The 19,532-nt window shown below is 45.6% G+C and overlaps 2 protein-coding genes, 1 long non-coding RNA gene and 1 other non-coding gene across 7 annotated transcripts in view; 2 read left to right on the forward strand and 2 right to left on the reverse strand.

The window, feature by feature from the left end:
- The window catches only part of OGFR (opioid growth factor receptor), a 14,130-nt gene extending 13,599 nt beyond the window's left edge, over nt 1-531 (reverse strand). For both annotated transcript variants that reach the window (XM_048820857.2, XM_048820856.2), the window contains exon 1: nt 92-531. In XM_048820857.2, the coding sequence (XP_048676814.2) occupies nt 92-301 (210 nt within the window). In that variant the 5' untranslated portion in view covers nt 302-531. The remainder of the gene's footprint in view (nt 1-91) is intronic.
- On the forward strand, nt 521-19,215 carry LOC125622678 (uncharacterized). Of its 3 annotated transcripts, XR_007352771.2 has the most exons (5): nt 521-798; nt 5,539-5,585; nt 5,690-5,852; nt 8,654-9,146; nt 17,522-19,215. It is a non-coding gene; the product is annotated as an uncharacterized LOC125622678 (long non-coding RNA). The 3 variants fall into 3 exon arrangements; XR_012664676.1 differs by lacking the exon at nt 8,654-9,146; XR_012664677.1 differs by lacking the exons at nt 8,654-9,146; nt 17,522-19,215 and adding an exon at nt 6,212-6,719.
- On the reverse strand, nt 3,816-10,033 carry MRGBP (MRG domain binding protein). The gene is made up of 5 exons (XM_048820864.2): nt 9,851-10,033; nt 8,799-8,920; nt 8,182-8,263; nt 6,713-6,787; nt 3,816-5,259 (listed from the first exon to the last, which is right to left on the reverse strand). Exons 1-5 carry the CDS (start codon nt 10,011-10,013, stop codon nt 5,069-5,071), a joined length of 633 nt encoding a protein of 210 aa, XP_048676821.1. The 5' UTR covers nt 10,014-10,033; the 3' UTR covers nt 3,816-5,068.
- On the forward strand, nt 10,267-16,137 carry LOC125622463 (uncharacterized). The gene is made up of 2 exons (XR_012664678.1): nt 10,267-15,534; nt 15,715-16,137. It is a non-coding gene; the product is annotated as an uncharacterized LOC125622463 (transcript).
- Nucleotides 19,216-19,532: the final 317 nt, after the last annotated feature.

The following is a 19,532-nucleotide window of genomic DNA, read 5'->3' on the forward strand; positions in this document are numbered from 1 at the left end:
CTCTCCCACCGCCCTGCCGAAATAACCCCCAGCCTCCCTACCAGGTCTCCCCACCTCTTTCACATACAGAAAGCCCAGTCAGAGGAGTCACCTGTACGCCGCTGGCCTGGTGGGAGACTCTCAACCACCCTGGCAAGGACTCCTCTTCCTCTCTGTCGGCTCGGGCCTCCTGCGGCTCCTTCCCTTCTTCTTCTTCTTCCTCCTCCTCCTCCTCGCTTTCCCAGGTGGAGTCGTACTCCCAGGAGCACCACTCTTTCTTCTCGCCATCCTCCAGCCCCCCGAACCTCATCCACGCCGCCATCAGGGCCCCCGGCCGACAGGAAAGGAAACCGAAAGAGGCGCTGCGTTAGCAGCTGGGAGGGGCAGGCTACAAAGCCAGCCACGTGAGTGGCCTTATTGACTTCCGGGAGGCGTGCGGCACAGCGGGCTCCGCCTCCCTGCTCTGCAGCCCGGCCCACCCCATTGGCCGAGGAGCGCCGCTGGAACGTCGGCGGTGTCTCCGCGTTCCACCCCTAGCTGGGGAGCTGGCCACGCCGGCTGGCGGCCAGGCTGCTCGTTACACGTCAACGACTGAGACACACGCAGGCTGCAAAACCCTTCCCGCGGCGAGAGCGAGCCTTTTCCAGCGCGCAGCCCGGTCAGCCTGACAGCTCGCGGAGGGGAGGGTCTCCCATAAAGATGCCTTGCAGGGGCCCTGGCAGAGAGCAGCCAGCCAGCCAGGAGGGCCCCAGCGCTCGCCACCTTTCTGGGCCCCGCTGCCCGCGTCAATAGGAGGCTGTAAAATCCAATCCTGCAAAGGTTTGTTCGAGTTTAATAGTGCGTAAGTGTAAACACGTGAGTACCTCTCTGCAGGATCAGGGGTAAGGAGGTACCAGACCCCCAGATTTGAATTTGATCAACTACTCATCGTCCTGTTTGAAGGGGGTGGGGGGAGGAATAAAATTAAGGGACAATGTTGCAAAGAAGCCAGAGCTTCATGAAGATGGGGGGAAGAATATTGCAGAATATTTTGGTATTTTTAAGGCAGATTTCCATTCTGAATTAACCTCAAAATGGGTAGTTTTCAGGTTACTCTTAAATATCCATTCTACCAGCTCAAACAAGCAAAAATCAGAAAATCCAGCAAACCTTACACCGCCATCCAGTCTTAGGTATTGCAGTGAAATGTTGCATCACCACGTGGTGATGTCCTGTCACAATCACGCAGCTTTGCAAAAACATAAGAGCTGGCAAACCCTGTGATCAACATAGCAAAAATACCTTTTTTTGGAAGGATAGTCTTGTGGTTAATGCACAGGACAACACCCCAAAGGGATTCTCCACAAGATTACAAGATTTTGCCACCATCATCTTCCATCAGGGTTTTTGCGCTTCAGTGCATCCCCTGGTTGTCTTGACAACACCCACTCCCCTAAAAAGTAATGTAGACTTCTTTGGGCTGTGCATGCTGCCTAGTGGAGGGGAAACCCTGCTTCTTTGTGCCATCACAATCTAAGCACAGTTGAAGCCTGACCTTGAGGACTCTGCCATGTTCTGCATCAGGGCTGAAGCTGGTCTTGTGTGAGACACATCAGGTATTTCATTTAAATTGTGTTCCTGTTTCCCCACCTGAACAGTGACAATAATTATACTTTCCTACCTAACACTAATACATATTCATAGAGAGGTTTGAGATCCTCAGATGGAAAGCACTGTAGAAGTATGAATTATTATTCCTATTATACGACACTAGTGAGAGATCCCTCAAAGTTTGGATGGTTCCCTGATCTATGAATACAGTAACTCCTCACTTAACATTGTAGTTATGTACTGAAAAATGCAACTTTAAGTGAGATGATGTTAAACAAATCCAATTTTCCCATAAGATTTAATGTAAATGCAGGGGGTTAGGTTCCAAGGACATTTTTTGGGGGCAGACAAAAGGCATTATACACTATACAGTACTGTACTGTTAGGAAGTGCCCCTGGCTTACCCCACACAGGCCCAGCCCGCTGCAGGCAAGGACACTAGGAAGCACCTTTGCTGCAGCACCGGCAGCTTCCCTGGAGAAGAACAGGCGCCGACTTTGCCAGGGGATGCTTCAGGCCCACCTCTTCCCACCCCCACTCCACCTCCTCTCCGGAGCATGCTGCATCCTCGCTCCTTCCCCTGCCCAGAAAGTCCTAAGCACCGCCAAACAGCTGTTTGGCAGCACTTAAGACTTTCTGGGAGGGAGGGGGAGGAGTGGAGATGCAGCGCTTCCCCGCTCCTCCCCATCCCTCCCAGAAAGTCCTAAGTGCCACCAAACAGCTGTTTGGCAGTGGGGGAAGTGCTGGGAAGGAGGGGGAGGAGGCGGAGAAGAGGAATTTGTGCAATGCTCCCTTGTAGAGTTCCTGCTCTTCCACAAAATCTTACAAGCAGTGGACAGAGCAGCCAAACGACGTTATAAGGGAGCATTGCACTACTTTAAATGAGCATGTTCCCTAACTGAGCAACAGCGTAACTTTGAAACAACGTTAAGCAGGAGAACGTTAAGTGAGGAGTTACTGTACACTAACTAGGCCCTCTCCCACTCATCCCCCACCTTCCCTTAAACAGGTCCCAGTTTCCTGCAGCTTCTTTCTCATGGTGAAAGCTAGCTGCCTGCTATACCTCATCTGGTTTGACTGGGGGCAACCAATAGGCTTGTCAGGCATCATCCTGGGCCATATTTCCACTCTTCACCCCCGTCTCTATTGTCACTCCCTACCGTGGGAGTGCCCTTCCATTTTTCCTGTGCCACATCCCTCTCCTCTCTCTTCAGGATGAGCTGAGGCTCTTCTTGCTGCGTTCTTGTCTGTGGAGGCCAGTGTGGGGAGTAGTGAAGGCCAGCAGAAGACAGGCCTCTAGCAAACCCTCTAGCACATTGGTTCTCAACTGTGGTCCACTGCTTGTTCAGGGAAAGCCTCTGGCGTGCCAGGCCGGTTTGTTTACCTGCCGCGTCTGCAGGTTCGGCCGATCGCGGCTCCCAGTGGCTGCGGTTCGCTGTTCCAGGCCAATGGGAGCTGCTGGAAGCAGCGGCCAGTACGTCCCTCGGCCCACGCAGCTTCCAGCAGCTCCCATTGGCCTGGAGCAGCGAACCAAGGCCACTGGGAGCCGCGATCGACCAAACCTGCGGACATGGCAGGTAAACAAACCGGCCCGGCCCTCCAGGGGCTTTCCCTGAACAAGCGGTGGACCACAGTTGAGAACCACTGCTCTAGCAGGAAACTCCATTGACCTGGAGCAAGAAAAGCAGCAGGATTTGTTTTTTTCAGTCCAGCTGCCTGGGCTGGGCATAGGAATCTGAGACAGGAAGGCAGAAACTTGGGAGTAGAGATCTAGAAACTAAGAGATTAAAATAGCCTCATGAATAAGGCATGTGCTCTGGATTTTATATCTACCATGTAGTCACTTAAACACAAATGATGGGCAAAGCATGTGATGTGCTGCCTGTTTAGCAGCAGTATACCAAATGAACACGGATTGCCAGAGCTCTGCAATTGGCTCATCCATGGATCTCAGTAAAGGCAAAGACGTTTTGATACAGGACCACATACCAGTTATTGGTGCCACTGTTTAACCAAAACAAGCCACTTGCATTTCTCCATTGTTTAAAACGGGAAAGGGAGGAGGATCCACAATTTCCAACATAAAGACACTTCTGAAAGTCCTCTAGGCACCTAAGTATATTTTAAATAACAGTCTTAAGCCTGTTTTTTTTTATCTAGTTTTCACAATGATCAACTAATAAAACACAAGCCAAACTATGAGAGTCGCACTTCTTCAAGTAGATGACAATGCTGCATGACAAAAGTGTTGGGCTATTTTTTTATTTAACAGTAAAGTTCATACTGTGAAGATATAACCCAATAACATTTCAGACTGCTTCCTTCAGCAGTTTAACATGCACTTGTTAAAATCAGTATGTCAGGAAGAGGGAAAGGAGAAAATGGGGGAATTGATCATTTTCTGACAATTCAAAAAATAGTAACTGCTACCAATTCTCAATACTCTAGCATATAAGACTGAAAATAAGTTTCAAAATACCCCAGTAGGAGTCTGAACTAAAACTACTCCAGGAAAGTATAACAACAGCACAAGATTAAGGTTTTACAATATTATTTCAATTTAACAGCTCTTTGTAAAAATAGCTTTTTAAAAAAAATTGACTTAAATAGTGAAATACGAAAACAACTGTTATGTACACTATTACAGTGCAACTGGATGAGGCAGTATCTCCAGGTTCTTGCATAGCGCAGTGGATCCCTTTCATACTGTGTGACACTACTGGACATGTTAGTTTAAGCCACTTATGAGGACTTCTGTCTAGAAACATTTAACATCTTCCTTTATTTACAGTATGTACTTAAAGGCTGAAAAATAAATTATACCACATTAAGTCTCCAAGAGACAGGGGGTTTACTTTTCCCCTCAGTCAAACAGAACAGTAACAAAGAATGCTTCACTTTAGAGCGATATTTAATGTGCTAGCTTTCAGTTTTACTGGACCAACAAAGCCAGACATTTAATAGGAAAAGGTGTTCTTGCTATTACATGCTACCAGTAAAATGTCCTAAGAACAGTAACCCACCAAGGGGACATAACAGTCACCAAAGAAAGCAATACAAACAGGACAGGAAAGGGATCCAAACTTTAAATAAATGACCTAAGCTTTTCAAGAACTGAGGCTCCTTGTTCTGCCAAGAGCTTATTTCACAAACTGTGTGTGTGTGTGTGTGCGCACATTACCAATATTTTAAAATGCCACCACTTGACTTAAGTACACACATGCTGCTTGTAAAGCTGCCAACTCTCTCCTTCAGTATCCTGAGAACGTGGCCATCAATTAGCTATGCAATACCGACCAGCAAGCAACTCGTTATGAGAGAAGAGACGCAAACCCACGTCCACACACAATGACAATGTGCTGAAGCTTTTAATATCTGGGTCAAATACTTTTTTCTCCACCTAACAAATCTTTATAACAACTTTCTTTCTCTCCTATTTCATTCTACTGTTCCCTTCCCTGATTCTATAGTTAAAAGCACCTGTCTTTCACTGTATTCTCTATGTTCTACGCCGTTTTGCAGCACTTGGACTGGAGGGATTGCTGTTTGCATTTAACACCTTTTCAGTGACTCTGTTACGTTTCCTTTTATCAGCTCCTTCTTTGGACCCAGAATCTGATGAACTCCTTTCTTTGTCTTTGCTGCTTGGTTTTTCAGCTGCTTTTCCCAAGTTTCCTGAAGGTGCATAAACTGAAAAGGGATCAAAGCAATGACTCCAAATCGGGCTCATATGAACAACTTTTTTATACTATATAGCAATTTTCAAACTGATTAAGCCTCACAACATCCTTGTAAGTATGCAGGTATTCTCTGCATTTTACGGAGAAAAAAGTTATGTAAAATGAATACCTTCCTTTCATGATTTGTCCTTAAAATGCTGCACACACTGATAAAAATAGTAGTATAATCCACTAACCTAGATTATATTGCAATAATTTTTGTTTATTCTAATGAACTTCTACTTTACAGGGCACCTAGTCAACCTGTGAAATTCATTGTCATTGAAGGTCATTGAGGTAAATATTGTAGCTGGATTTTAAAATTAAACAATTATGATATAACTGGATAATTTCATGAGCACTAACAATGGGCTTGATCTTGCTCTTATTAACATGAACAGAAAAATCCTCAAAATCCTTGCAGTAATACAAGGTCCAATATAAAGTGATGAGAGAAATCACATCTCGGATGTCTGGGAGGAAGCTGGTCACCTTCAGAGATCAGAATGGAGTTCCCCTGCTTCAGCACTGTACGGCACTGCACAACTAAGGTTGGAGCAAAAGGTAATTCCTCTGAAATATCAGATACTGGCAACTGCTGCAAGCAGGATGCCAAAATAGGTGAACCAACTAATCTGGTACTGCAAGGATTCCTCCCATTGATGATGTAGTGCCCGCCATCTGTTTCAGTTTCACAAACTAGGGATACTGTTATATCCACAAAAAGAAAAGGAGTACTTGTGGCACCTTAGAGACTAACCAATTTATTTGAGCATAGGCTTTCGTGAGCTGAAGTGAGCTGTAGCTCACGAAAGCCTATGCTCAAATAAATTGGTTAGTCTCTAAGGTGCCACAAGTACTCCTTTTCTTTTTGCGAATACAGACTAACACGGCTGTTACTCTGAAACCTGTTATATCCACAGCTACTGCTAGAGGGTCATATAGCAGAAGACACAAGGAATATATTTTCCATCTGCACCTAGCCAGAAGATTGTGACCATTTCTTTTGAATGTGGACCTTGCAAGTGTGATCTATTTCTTTGTCCTCTTGAGGCTGGATTACTGCAGTGGGAGTTTTACCTCTGGCTTTAATAGGAATCAGCTATGGCCCTTTATCCTCTCCCAGAGCTCAAATCAACTGTTTGCGGACTTTGGCACTGTTCAGTACAATTGCAGAACCAGTAGAGGAATTCAAATTTGCTGATTTCCAGAAAGACAGTGGTTTCTGTGCATTTTAAAAGTATTTTAGTTCTTGGCAATGGACTGATGCTCTTTTGTTCTTTAATGATTCTGTACCATATCATGCCAATTTTAAGTTTAAGGTAAGTCAAATTTTGGGCCTACACCACTTGATGAAATCCATTCAGAACTGCTGTTGCCTTCCAGATAAGTGTAACTATGAAGTATAAAAATTACAGATGTACCTTCTTCGGGGCCTGCATGAGGTTCCAACTCTTCTTTTATTTCTTCTTTCACCTCTTCTTCAATCATTACTTTTCCTGTAAAAAGAGTTATTAAGCAGATGATGATTGTTGTTTGATAGAAGTATAATTGATCTTTTCCTGTGTTCGGCACCTCAGGATCAACTGTAAGTGCACAGTGTTCAAAACTGGTCACTGTAATAGTCAACACTGACTCAAGTAAAAATGTTACTCGTTGCCAAAAAACAGATGGATGGAAAGAACAATTGAGCCATAATCACTGCTGACATCAAATATAAGGTAGAGTTATGGAAACAATTAGCAGGGCAGATGTCACCAAAACACAGATTCCAATTAATTTTTTCTTAATAGGAACAAATATAATAGTAACTGGGCAAAATATGTTGCAATGGCTTGGACTGATGCTGCCTTTTATAAATACCGAATGGAATATTTATTGCAGCTAGTAGTTGAGAGGCATTCCGGTGTAGTTTAAAATCTCGTAAGCACTACTATCCTTTTTCAGAGGTAGACATCTGAACTTCCAAGTTCCTATCTTGGATAACAGCACTGGGTACCTGATGACAAACTGGATCTTCCAAGTTTGACTGTCTTTTTTTTTTTTTAAACAGATTTTTTTTTGTCGGTGGGCTACGTATCAGTAGAGATTTCTGCTAGATCAGATTACACAGAGAGGAGCTCTAAGAATAAAGAAGTTTTGAAATTAGGCAGTCAAAGAATTATGGAGAAACATTAAATGAAGGATAGGATTAAAATTCAAAATGATCTGGACAAACTGGAGAAATGGTCTGAAGTAAATAGGATGAAATTCAATAAGGACAAATGCAAAGTACTCCACTTAGGAAGGAACAATCAGCTGCACACATACAAAATGGGAAATGACTGCCTAGGAAGGAATACTGCGGAAAGGGCTCTGGGGGTCAGAGTGGATCACAAGCTAAACATCTTTGTTTACACAAGCTAAACATGTTTAACTGAGTGTAAACTCCATGACCATCATTTTAAACACAAAGGATCTATCCTGGCAAACACAGTCAGACATAGTGCTTACTACTAATGGTAGTCTTACTAAAGCATGCAACTTCGCCCCACCCCCAAAATGAATAAACCTTTAACCACCCGCATATGATTCCAAAGGGCCAAATTTTGACCTCCTTGCAACACATAGCAGCCCCCGCTCCCCTGCAGTAGGTGGGAGACCTGTGTACTCAATCAAAGGGAGAGTTGGATTTAAATAGTATAAATAGAATGTCTGTGTATCAAAGATCCCATCTATGTTAAACTTTCTACTGTTTTCCATGCCCCTGATTATTACCACAATCCAGTGATGTGAAACACTAGCATCAGGTCGGTACATCATTACTTCTTCCCTTCTTCTGGAGTTAAAGTTGGCTAATCATACCTACACTTGATTAGAGCATCCCAATGTAAAAGCTAGTATCAGATCTCACCTTCTTTCACTTCTTGGATAATTTCCTCAGGCAGGATGAAGTTTTTCTCTGAATTAGGGAAGGGCAGAATCTCAGATTCATGCTTTAAAAGAAAAGAAAAATTTATTTTGTATGATTTTGTTAGAACTATCAGCTCAGATTTTCTAAACAAACGCCTGAGTAATTTCATACACAGGAAAAGATCAAATAATTCATAATAGCATATCTGAGTCTGAGGTCAGGAGTTCCGTAAGGGTTATCGAAGGACAAGATATAGGATGTGAGGGTGACAATGCATTTCTCAGCCCTGATCTTGCAAACACTTGTGCATTCTTAACTTTATACATGTCAATAAGACTACTTGAATGTATAAAGTTAAGCATGTGCTTAAGTATTTACTGGATCAGGGCCTACAGAACTAGAAATTTTATATCAAACCAAGAGCTTAGGATAGAAGAAATAATGGGCTTAATTTTCCTCTCTCCGATACTAGTTTTACACAGGTGAAACACCACTGACCTCAGAGGAGTCACCTAATTTACACCAATGTAAGAATCAGGCCCAACGAGTATGACATATCAAAGCTGCTGAAATCTACTGGAAATCAGGATTCCCCAATGCCAATCTTCTATACTCACTAGTGCTTGCATGTCGTACATGGTGCTCAAATGATCCCAAATCACTCTGGAGGAAATCTGACGTCCGATGTTCTGACTGAATTTATCTCGGATACAGATCATGTGAAAGTGGCGATTCACACCTGAAAGAAGGCAGGAAAAAGCGCCATCAACAACATTCACTAAGATGTACGTGTATCACGCCACAGAATAAGTAACTGCGACAGATCTGTGCAGGTCTAGTTGTTAAAATCCAGGCTGTGTAGTATGGGTCTTCTCCCATGCTTAGGGCACAGGCACAGGTAGGCCAGAGGCAAGGAACAGTGGAAGCTACAAACAAGTAATTTGGAAAGGACAGGTTGATAAACAGTAAGTAAACTTTTTTCTGGATTTTTCACTTGCACCTAACAACCCCCACCCCCCCAAGGCTACAGAGATGATGCCTCATTGCCTCTAGGTCCCCTTGACAAGGAACAACGGATGGGGAGAAGACCTGACCCCTTTCTCCCACACTTCCTTGCACTCCCTTCTAGCCAAAGATAGGGAGGGAAAGGAAACCCCAGCAGTAGTCCCCTGCCTTGCTAAGTTTTCCCTGTGTTCATAATTCCTGCCCTACCCATATTTTTGCATGTAAAAATCCCTACCCCCTGGGGGCAGGGCTTGTTTCAGGCCCCGCCTATAAAAGGACAAGGTTGGGACTTGTCCTCTGCTGCTGTAAGGGCAGATTTCCCTCCCCCATGAAGACTGCTCATGGCTGGAGGTGGGGGCAGTGCCCCACGGGGCCAGCCGCAGGGGAGGCCCCCACCCACTTACAGGCCCCCCCCAAAGGAGGGGCGGTGGCCGGGGGAAAAGCGCCGTGGGGGAGGATTGGGGCTCGGGGGCAGGCGCGGGAGTGGGAGCCGTGGGATGAACAGACCCATCCTCCCCCGGCGCTGCCCGCGGGAGGCCACTAGGGGCGGCACAGCAGCGCGGGGCCCTGAGCCACGCCGGTCCCTGGCCTCCGCCAGCCCCGGTTCTCCTCCCCGGCCGGCATCGCTACTCGAGGCCGGGGTCTGGCCGGGGCCTTCTCTCACCTACGGGCTTGTGGCCCAGCATGGCGTGGAAGAGGCAGACCTCCACCTCGGGACTCCACACCACCGCCTCCTCGGCCGGCGCGCCGGGCTCCGGGGCCGCCCCGCCCGCGGGCACGGGGGGCTTCTCCGCGCCGCCGGCCGAGCCGCCCTCCGCCTCGCCCATCGCCCCGCGCGGCCCCGGAAGCGCCGCCGCGGCCACGGCTGCACGGCGCCGCAGCGCCCCCTGGCGGCCGCCCCGATCCCTGCAGTGGCGGGGGGTCAGCGGCTGCCCCTGCCCTTCAGCCCTGGTGCCCCCTGGCGGCCACCTCGAGCCCTGCAATGGAGGGGGGTCAGTGGCTGCCCCTGCCCTTCAGCCCTGGTGCCCCCTGGCGGCCGCCCCGATCCCTGCAATGGCGGGGGGTCAGTGGCTGCCCCTGCCCTTCAGCCCTGGTGCCCCCTGGCGGCCACCTCGATCCCTGCAATGGAGGGGGGTCAGCGGCTGCCCCCTGCCCTTCAGCCCTGGTGCCCCCTGGCGGCCACCTCGAGCCCTGCAGTGGCGGGGGGTCAGCGGCTGCCCCCTGCCCTTCAGCTTGGTGCCCCCTGGCGGCCACCTCGAGCCCTGCAATGGAGGGGGATTCAGCGGCTGCTCCCTGCCCTTCAGCCCTGGTGCCCCCTGGCAGCCACCTCGAGCCCTGCAATGGAGGGGGATTCAGCGGCTGCTCCCTGCCCTTCAGCCCTGGTGCCCCCTGGCAGCCACCTCGAGCCCTGCAATGGAGGGGGAGTCAGCGGCTGCCCCTGCCCTTCAGCCCTGGTGCCCCTGGCGGCCACCTCGAGCCCTGCAATGGGGGGGGGGTCGGCGGCTGCTCCCTGCCCTTCAGCCCTGGTGCCCCCTGGCGGCCACCTTGAGCCCTGCAATGGGAGGGGGTCAGCGGCTGCTCCCTGCCCCTCAGATCTGGTGCCCCCTGGCGGCCACCTCGATGCCTGCAATGGGGGGGTTCACTGGCTGTTCCCTGCTCCTCAGCCCTAGTGCCCCCTGGCAGCTGCCCCAATCCCTGCAATGGGGGGGCAGGGGTAGGGTCAGCAGCTGCTCCCTGCCCATCAGCTCTGGTGCCCCCTGGCGGCCGCCTTGATCCCTGCAATGGGGGGGGTCAGCGGCTGCTCCCTGCTTCTCAGTCTTGGTGCCCCCAGGTGGCTGCCCCGATCCCTGCAAGGGGGGTTCAGCGCTGCTTCCACCTGGCAGGTACTCCTTGCCCCTCATCTCTGGTGGCTACTCTGATCCCTGCAATGGGGGCTCAGCGCTGCTTCCCCCTGGCATCTCTTCTTGCCCCTCATTTCTGGTGGCTGCCTTGGGCTCTCCACACCTGGGGTCTATAAATGGGCCTGAGTCCCAGCCAGGGAGCTTAGATCCTCCAGGAGAGGGTGAGGGGGCCAGTCTGGCTGCCTTCTCAGAGCTAGCCCCCTCTTGGGGTGCAAGCCCTGGGGTTCCTGAGGTACTGGAGAGATTGGGGTGGGGGACATCTCTCTTCGATGCCCTCGGTGCACATTAGACCTATGGGGTCTGGTTCAGGCCTGTCTCTTGATCACAGGCCTTGGGATTTCTGAAACCCAGCCCCAGGCTATGTCAAGTTGGGCACCAAAACCAAGCTCAGACCAGTGGGCACAGCTGAGAATCTTGGTCTTTCACCCTGTCTACAATACAGTAGCATGGCTGCACTCTGAATGCTTCCTCGACCTAGCTGCATCTACAGTGGGGGTTAGGTCGACCTAACTAGGTGCTCAGGAAGCAAAATTTTTCACAGCCGTAAGCAATGTAGCTAGGTCGATCTAATTTTAAGCCTAGACCAGGCCTTAGTCTCTCTGTCTCTTTGCAAATCTTATTTTTTATTATTATTTTTTTATTTTTATCTTATTTTTATTGCAAATCTTATATCTGATTTTGCAAATTAAGATGGGGATAATTAATAGTTTCACTACCTCTGAGCCCACTTATGGGAAGTCCTAATTAATTTAATAGAAAATAACTTTCCTAGAGGTTTTTTGAACCAGCATAAAGATTTTACTATACAAAATTCTCTCTCTTCAATAGGCTGGTATAAAGATATCTATAGATGTGTTCTCATTCTCTATTAAATTCCACAATTTTTTAGAGTAGTTTCTATAGAACCCTACAATGTTCATCCCTATTCATTTTTATCAGATGTTTCTATAAGGGGTACAATATTATCATTATTTGTATTCCAGTAGAACTGAGAGGCCCCAGTTGAAGGTGCTGGTGTTAGGTGCTGTGCACATACATAGTAAGAGACCGTCCCTTCACCAAAGAGCTTACATTTTAGATAGACAAGACAGACAAAGGATGCAGGTGAAGCAGAGAAGTGAAGTGACTACTCCAAGATCACCATGCAGGTTAGTGGCAGAGGTGGGAATAGATCCCAGTTCTCCAGAGTCACAGATCAATGCTGTTTTAACTAGATCACACAGCTCCCCATATTGTGCAAGTTAATATTTCTAAAGCACTCAGATGTCTTTTGATACAAGATACTAGTTAAATCCAAAGTTACACTAGGGATGGGTATGGTCTGTTAGCACTAGGTAAGGAATAAAGTATCAGAATAACAGTTCAGATAGAATTGAAGTGTCACACCTGCAGCTGATACATTTTGAAATACACTTAAAATGAAGGAACTGCTTAGCTGCCGAGAATTCTGAAAGGGGAGGCCACTGTTGCCTCGTGAGACAGTTGTTACCCAAAACATTCCATTCAGGAAAATGTGATAATATATCATCCCTTCTGTGTTGTCTTTTCTCCTTTTTATTATTAGGTATACAGGCATGAAACAGCCTCTCTGTTGCTAAGGTGATCAGGTAGGTCTTCCTGCTGCTTATTTCTCTCTTGAAATCTTAATCCTCTTTGTGACATTAAAATAATTTCCACAGCAAATAACTGTGGTCACAAACACAGGATTACTATTTCATGTGAATAATAAACCGCAGGAGCAGATATTCACAAGCACAAAGGCCCTAGTAAATTACCCTAGTAATAAAAACTATGGAGAAAAAACTTATGAGTTTATCATAAAAAGTATTCCACAATAGAAAGTTTCCGTTTCCATGAGTGCTCACTGTGTCTGATTGTCAAGAACTGTCCAGCTCAACTAACCTTTGTTACAATGGCGACTGATACTCTATACAAACCTAAAAAATATTAAAGGATTAGATAAAACATTTAGAGGTGGGTCAAAACCAGAACCTCAAATCTACACTCTTTTGAATATTGGGTAGAAGGGGTTTTTGGATTTGAACCCCTGGATCCAGTTCCTCATTTCAGTCTGGATTCTGGGTAGGATTTCAAGATGGAAGGGGCCTATTTTCCCAGTTGCAGATGCTATTGAAATCCCTCAAGAACACCTATTTCTGTGAGCTCTCAACCCAGAATGGCAGAAATCTTGCAAGAACAATTTTTCCCCATGAGATTTTCACTCTTTAAGATGGTGAAAATCTCCTGAGATATCTAATCCGCCCATCACCCTCTCTGTATCAATATAGTTATTATAGTGCATCAACCACTGGAGAGCTGTGATTTCACACTGATTTCACCATTTTGATCTAAAATCATGCATCAACAGTTCACAAGATTTTGGTGTACTTGAACCCAACTTAGTACTCTTGTCCTGATTCAAACTCCACCCCTGATCTTGAGCCTTAAACTAATTTGGCTCCAGATCTGTTCTAATCTGTCGATTTGATCTTTGCTGCTGCCAAATCGTCGAGTGGAACTACAAAAAGGATTATGAATTCATGTGATGACTAAACAGCAGAAGCAAATAAGTTCCTGAGCAACAAAGTCTTGTTTTCATACATACGTTCCAAGGAGTAAAAAAATGAAGAAATAAAGGCAAATAAATTATAGAGTAACAGAATTGTTCCGCAACTGAATGTTTTTCAAAGTTTTCCAGGAGTCGGTTTGTTATTTTTAAAAATCTTCATGAAATACCTAGCTCAGTTAAGATACTATTCAGCTTTCTAAATGTGTCAAATTGTTCTTCTGCTTAAAGACTATTATGAAGCGGGAATCATTGTGTCAGTCTAGATAGCAATTTTTATGTCATTAAGTTCTGATGACATTTGAAACACAGAGCTGTGTGTACTTGAAAAATGTGTGGCTACCTCTGAAAGTATAACAACACAATTTTTTTAAAAAAATGTAATTTGAGAGAAAGGGTTTGTGTATTCAAGTCTTTACTTCTATTTTAATGGAAGATAATTTTATTTCTTTGTATTTGTATTTACACTTTCTGGGCTATTTCAAAGCTTCTGAGAAACATTTATGAGGCCATAACAACATTGTGCATAGCCATTTTATTGATTATGACCAGATTTAGAATTTCTAATTTTGGACAGTTTTTTTCCCTATTGACAGATGTGCCCCCCCTCCTTCCCCTATGAGGTCTTGAATCTAATATTTTTAAACAGACATTGGCAATGTAGGACAACCATAATTCTCACAATTTCCCCCTACCTTTTTAGAGCCCAATCTTTCTCCTGATCAAATCGAAAGCAAAATTCCAATTGACTTTAGTGGGAGCTGAGTGTACTCCGCATTTTGCAGAAGTAGGTTAGATTCCTTAGGAGAAACAGGACAGTGCAGTTTGACATTTCGTAAGAGTTCTCAGTTTGAAAAACTCAGAAATATGCCTAGCATTTGGCATCCTCTTTAGAAGCATCAGCTTTCTGGGGTGAGCAATATGGCTACAGCTATTTCTGTCACATGTTTAGAACACCATGTGCTCATACTTTTAACAAAATAAGAGCTTCGTTTTTGAATACTGAAGAATTTTGTATGTGTTGTGCGAATGACTATTAAAGGCATGTCACATGCATCCTTTTGAACTAAAGCATGCCACTTGGGCCATATCTACGCTATGGGGACAATATTGGGATAGCTATGGGTCCAGAGCTATGCTGGCATAACCCTGTAGTGTAGCTGCAGCCTACAGCAACAAGAAGGGGTTTTTCTGTCAGTGTAGGCACACAACCACCCCAAGTGACGGTAGCTAGATCGACGGAAGCATTCTTCCATTGCCCTTGTTGCCTCTACACAGGAGGTTAGGTCAGTGTAGCTATGGTGCTCAGGGTGTGTGTTTTCACACCCCTCAGCAATGTAGCTACATCAACCTAAATTTTAAACGTAGATCAGCCTACAGCAACAAGAGGGTTTTTTCCATCAGTGGAGGAACATCATCTCCCCAAAATGCGGTAGCTAGATTGACAGACGCATTCTTTCATTGACATAGCAGTGTCTACGCTGGGGGTTAGATCGGCATAGCTATGGCATTCAGGGTTCTGGATTTGTTACACCCCCTGAGCACAGTAGCTACACTGATCTACATTTTAAGTGTTGGCCTGGCCAGAGCAGTGTGGCTACAGCAAGGCCACTAGAGTACATACCCAGGGTCCCAGGTGGGCTTGATCAGTGTGCGCTGCTGTCCCTGCTGCCGTAGCTTTGCTTCTATTGTTCTTTGAGTTAGCTAGATCAAAGGTAGCTCAGGTATGTATACACATGCTTTGGTCACACCTCTGAGCTCAGTGTAGACATACCCTATGTCCACACTCCATCGCCCCCTTGTGTGGATGCAGCATATGCTGACAGAAGGAGTTCTGACGGTATCGGAACATCACCTCCCTGAATGACATTAGCTATGCAGGTTTCAGAGTAACAGCCGTGTTAGTCTGTATTCGCAAAAAGAAAAGGAGTACTTGTGGCACCTTAGAGACTAACCAATTTATTTGAGCATGAGCTTTCGTGAGCTCACGAAAGCTCATGCTCAAATAAATTGGTTAGTCTCTAAGGTGCCACAAGTACTCCTTTTCTATTAGCTATGCAGACAGAAGGCCTTTTTTGCTGGCCTTGCTATGTTGCTAGCGTATGTGTTTCTTTCACTCACCTGACCAAGAGAGCTATGCTGGTGGTGTACGTTTTAAGTGTAGACCAGGCCATATCCTCAGTGTTTTAAAGAATCAGGCCATTTTAAGTGTGCAAAAAATGGAGGCTACTGCAAAGAGAAGCTTTCAATTCTTCAAATTTTGCCACTGTATTTTTAAGTTCTGATCTCTCTAACTTGAAAACTACAACAGATGCCATTCAAAGGAGAATGTCTGGAAACCATTTTAGCATTTTCAGAAAATGAATGTATCCAAAGCTTGAAACCTGTTATTTCTCCCAACCCCCCAGCAGAAGCCTGACAGTCTGGGTACATCAGAGTTGAGTGTGACTAAGAATGAACCAAATAAATGCTACTGAATTTTAATTGTGAATTGTGATGTCTTGCAGCCGTCCTGATTATTTCACCATGGGGTCTCTTCAGAGGGAATTATGTCTCTGCAGGTGTTGGTCACACAGGTTCTATAGCTCTGGTCAGTTTTCTCATATATTGTCTCTCCATTAACAAAAAAGCATAAAGAAAGGAGAAACATTATCTCACTCCGTTGGAAAGGCTCTCATAGGGCATTATTCAAAGCTCAGTGAAAGCGCTGGAAAAATTCCTCTTGACTACAATGGGATTTGGTTCAGGTTCATAGAGGAAGCAGCAAGATAATCAGTGTATGCCAGCTTTGTTAGCCAGGGAGGAACACTTGGCTGGGTGGAGAGCAAAGAGCAGGAGGGCCCAGATCCTCAAAGATTATTAATAAAGGATAGTTAGGCAACTAAATACTTTTGAACTTGGGGCCAAGAAGACTGTCTCAGTGAATTCAGAGCTCTGTTTGAAATCTACTGCTTTCGCCCACAAAAAAGAATAATGAAAAAAGGGTCAGAGCATTTGGGTTGATCTAGTTAAAGGAGGACAAGAGAAATGTGTTGTTTCACTACAGTAATTCGTGGGAGCGCCTAAATCAAGGCCCTGAGACTTGGTGGTTTTGAGTTTTATTGATGATCGTCATTATTGATCAAATCTGCACTGCATGAGTATCTGTATAGCCCAGTCTACCCAACAGGCTCCACGTAAAACTGGCAGTGGAATCTCTGGAGGCCAATCATGTTTGGTTGTTCCAACGTTCCGGTCAAGAATCTGGTGTGGATGTCCCCAGAACATTGTCTTTATTACTCACCCTAAAAAACCAAACCAAATCACAAACTACAGGAGAACAAGAAGCAGGCACTAAACCTGAAGTAGGTGACGGCAAAATGACAGCCAGCACCTCACACACTAACCCTCATTGTAAAAAGTGGGGCAGATTTCTTACAAATGCATGAACCTCATTTAGGCACTTGCAAACCTTGATACAGAGTGTGTGCAGATCAGGGTAGGTGTGAGCCTATGCCGGATGTGCTTAAAAGTGAATGCACACATTTGCATGGCTGCTTTTGAATAGCTGGCCACATAGGTACAGCAAAGCTGGTTACTTCCTGGGATGGAGTAGGGCCCTGCTTTGTCAAACGGTGATGCATCAGAGACAAACACCTGGAGCAGCAAGGCCAGTGTTGTGGCTGCAGAAGGTTGTGGTGGTGATGCCAATAACAGTACTGAGAATCTGGCATTGTAAAGATCATTTAGTGGGCAATGAAGATAATTCAGTAGACTCATTCCGTTGGACCTCAGGAAGAGCTCTGTGTGGCTCAAAAGTTTGTCTCTCTCACCAACATTAGTTGGTCCAAAAAAAGATATTATCTGCCCCACCTTGTGTCTCTTTCAGATAGAAGATGATGACTCATCTGTCAGTTAACCATCAGATCATCCTAGTTAACAGACCAATGAAAAGCTTGATCCAGGCTGAAATGGAGCACCATGTCTGCAGCTTGAATGACTCTATAGAAGGGAAAACACCAATGAAGAGCATTGAGAATGTTTTGGGCTCTGCTTCCTAGTGGTCATGGGGAATATTTCTGTCATGATGCCCATTTTCTTTTTCATATGCTTGTATTTTGGCTCCAGTCATCAGCCAGTGCTTGACTTGGAGAACCAAGCCAGAGCCACACATTAATCGGCTTGCCCAACTATATAACTATCATAATGCCCTATCACAGGTAAGACCTGATGAACCACAGATGGAATCCCATCACCTGAGTTCTTGGGTGTAAAGCCACTTGTCGCATTGGCCTTGCAGTCATGTTTTGAGGTATCCATATTTCAGGTGAACCAATCATCATGAAGAAGTTATACCAGGCTGTCACAGATCTAGCTGAGCTTCCCCTCTTGGACACTCAGTGTGCTGTGAGGAGATCCCCATGCTCAATCCCCATGGGCTTTAAGCCTCAGAGTCTGAACACAGTCCTGACACTGTCCCCGGTTTGGGGCCTCTAGGCAGCTCCTCTGTCTAGCACTCCCTCCTAAGAACTGAGACCTTGCAGTCCAACTGCTGAGCCCCCGTGACAAGTGATGAATCCCCTATCTTAAACCCATCCTCTCCCAGAACTCCAGTGTGTGGATGTTCTGCGTTTCCAGTCTACCTCTTCAGGGACATGTGATAGGTGAAACACATAAAGCACAGCCATACTTCGGACAGGTTTCTAAAACACCATTGCTCTTAGTAGCATGAGAAATATGCAGATCTAGACTAAAATAATAAACTCCACCCACATTTCCCTGCCTCAGTATACTCACCACTCTGGAGTATTCTTTGAATTGGGGACAGAGTCATCTGGCTTATCCAAGATCCTTGTCTTGCAGCACATGGCTTGTCTTCTGAACTATGGAGCCTCCTCCCTCCAAGTTGGGTTGCTTTGACCTTGGTTGGTCCCACAGCTAAACCAACCCTCACCCCACTGCTGCAAAAGCATGCTCACCCCTTCTCTCCTGCCCAAAGTTTGCTGTCCCACATAAAGCCTTCCTCCTGTGGGTCCCTTTTAAAGCTCTTGCTTTCTCACTTCTGTCTTTGTCCGTTTGGGACTTTTCCACTCTCTCCACTTCACCAGCCCCTTGCAGAGACACTTGGTCGACCTGGTTTCTCAACTTGGACACCCTCCTTAGCATACCCATTGTTCAGTGCAGAGCACAGTTGTTAAATTTCATGACTCTCCATTGTCCCTACTCTAGTGAGTATGAGCTAGAGACTGTGTCACTTAGACACATTTCAGAACAACTTCATAAACATCATCCAGAATTCATAAGCTGTGCAGATTCTCTAAATCATCACAACCAATTATCATGCAGAAGCTATACAAGCCCAAACACCAATTCAGTTATAAGTCTCAAGTCATGGGAGCAGAAATATCCCCGAAAATTTTGCATTCGTTAAATGAAAATAATCAGCAAATGGGTTATAATTGAACTATTATGTTTAATGAGAGAGGTGAAGTAGTTGGAGCACTGCAGAGTGATAAAATAAACTATCAAAGCAAGTGTGCTGTTTTTAGGTTCAAGCCAGTCAAATAAATTGCTTCCTAAGAAGTTATTAGCTTTGTCTAATCATTGTAGTATTGAGATATAATAGTTGTGAGAACCGATACATTCATGATCTATTACAGCACTATAATTAGTGACTGCTGGGTAAATGCTGAAAACTTTTGTAAATAATTACTTTACTGTTCTAGTGTGCTTGGGAGTTGTGTGTGGAATACGGGTGTTAAGAGTTAGCATTATCAGCAGTTTAACTGAAATGTGCCAGGGATAAGGATGCCACATTCATTATAGAAGAAAGCGGATAGATGGGAATATATAGGAATCAGCAGCTCATGGAAAATATGAGGAAGACATGTGTTTACTTC

Source organism: Caretta caretta, chromosome 13, assembly GCF_965140235.1.
Source record: "Caretta caretta isolate rCarCar2 chromosome 13, rCarCar1.hap1, whole genome shotgun sequence".
NCBI lineage: Eukaryota > Metazoa > Chordata > Testudines > Cheloniidae > Caretta > Caretta caretta.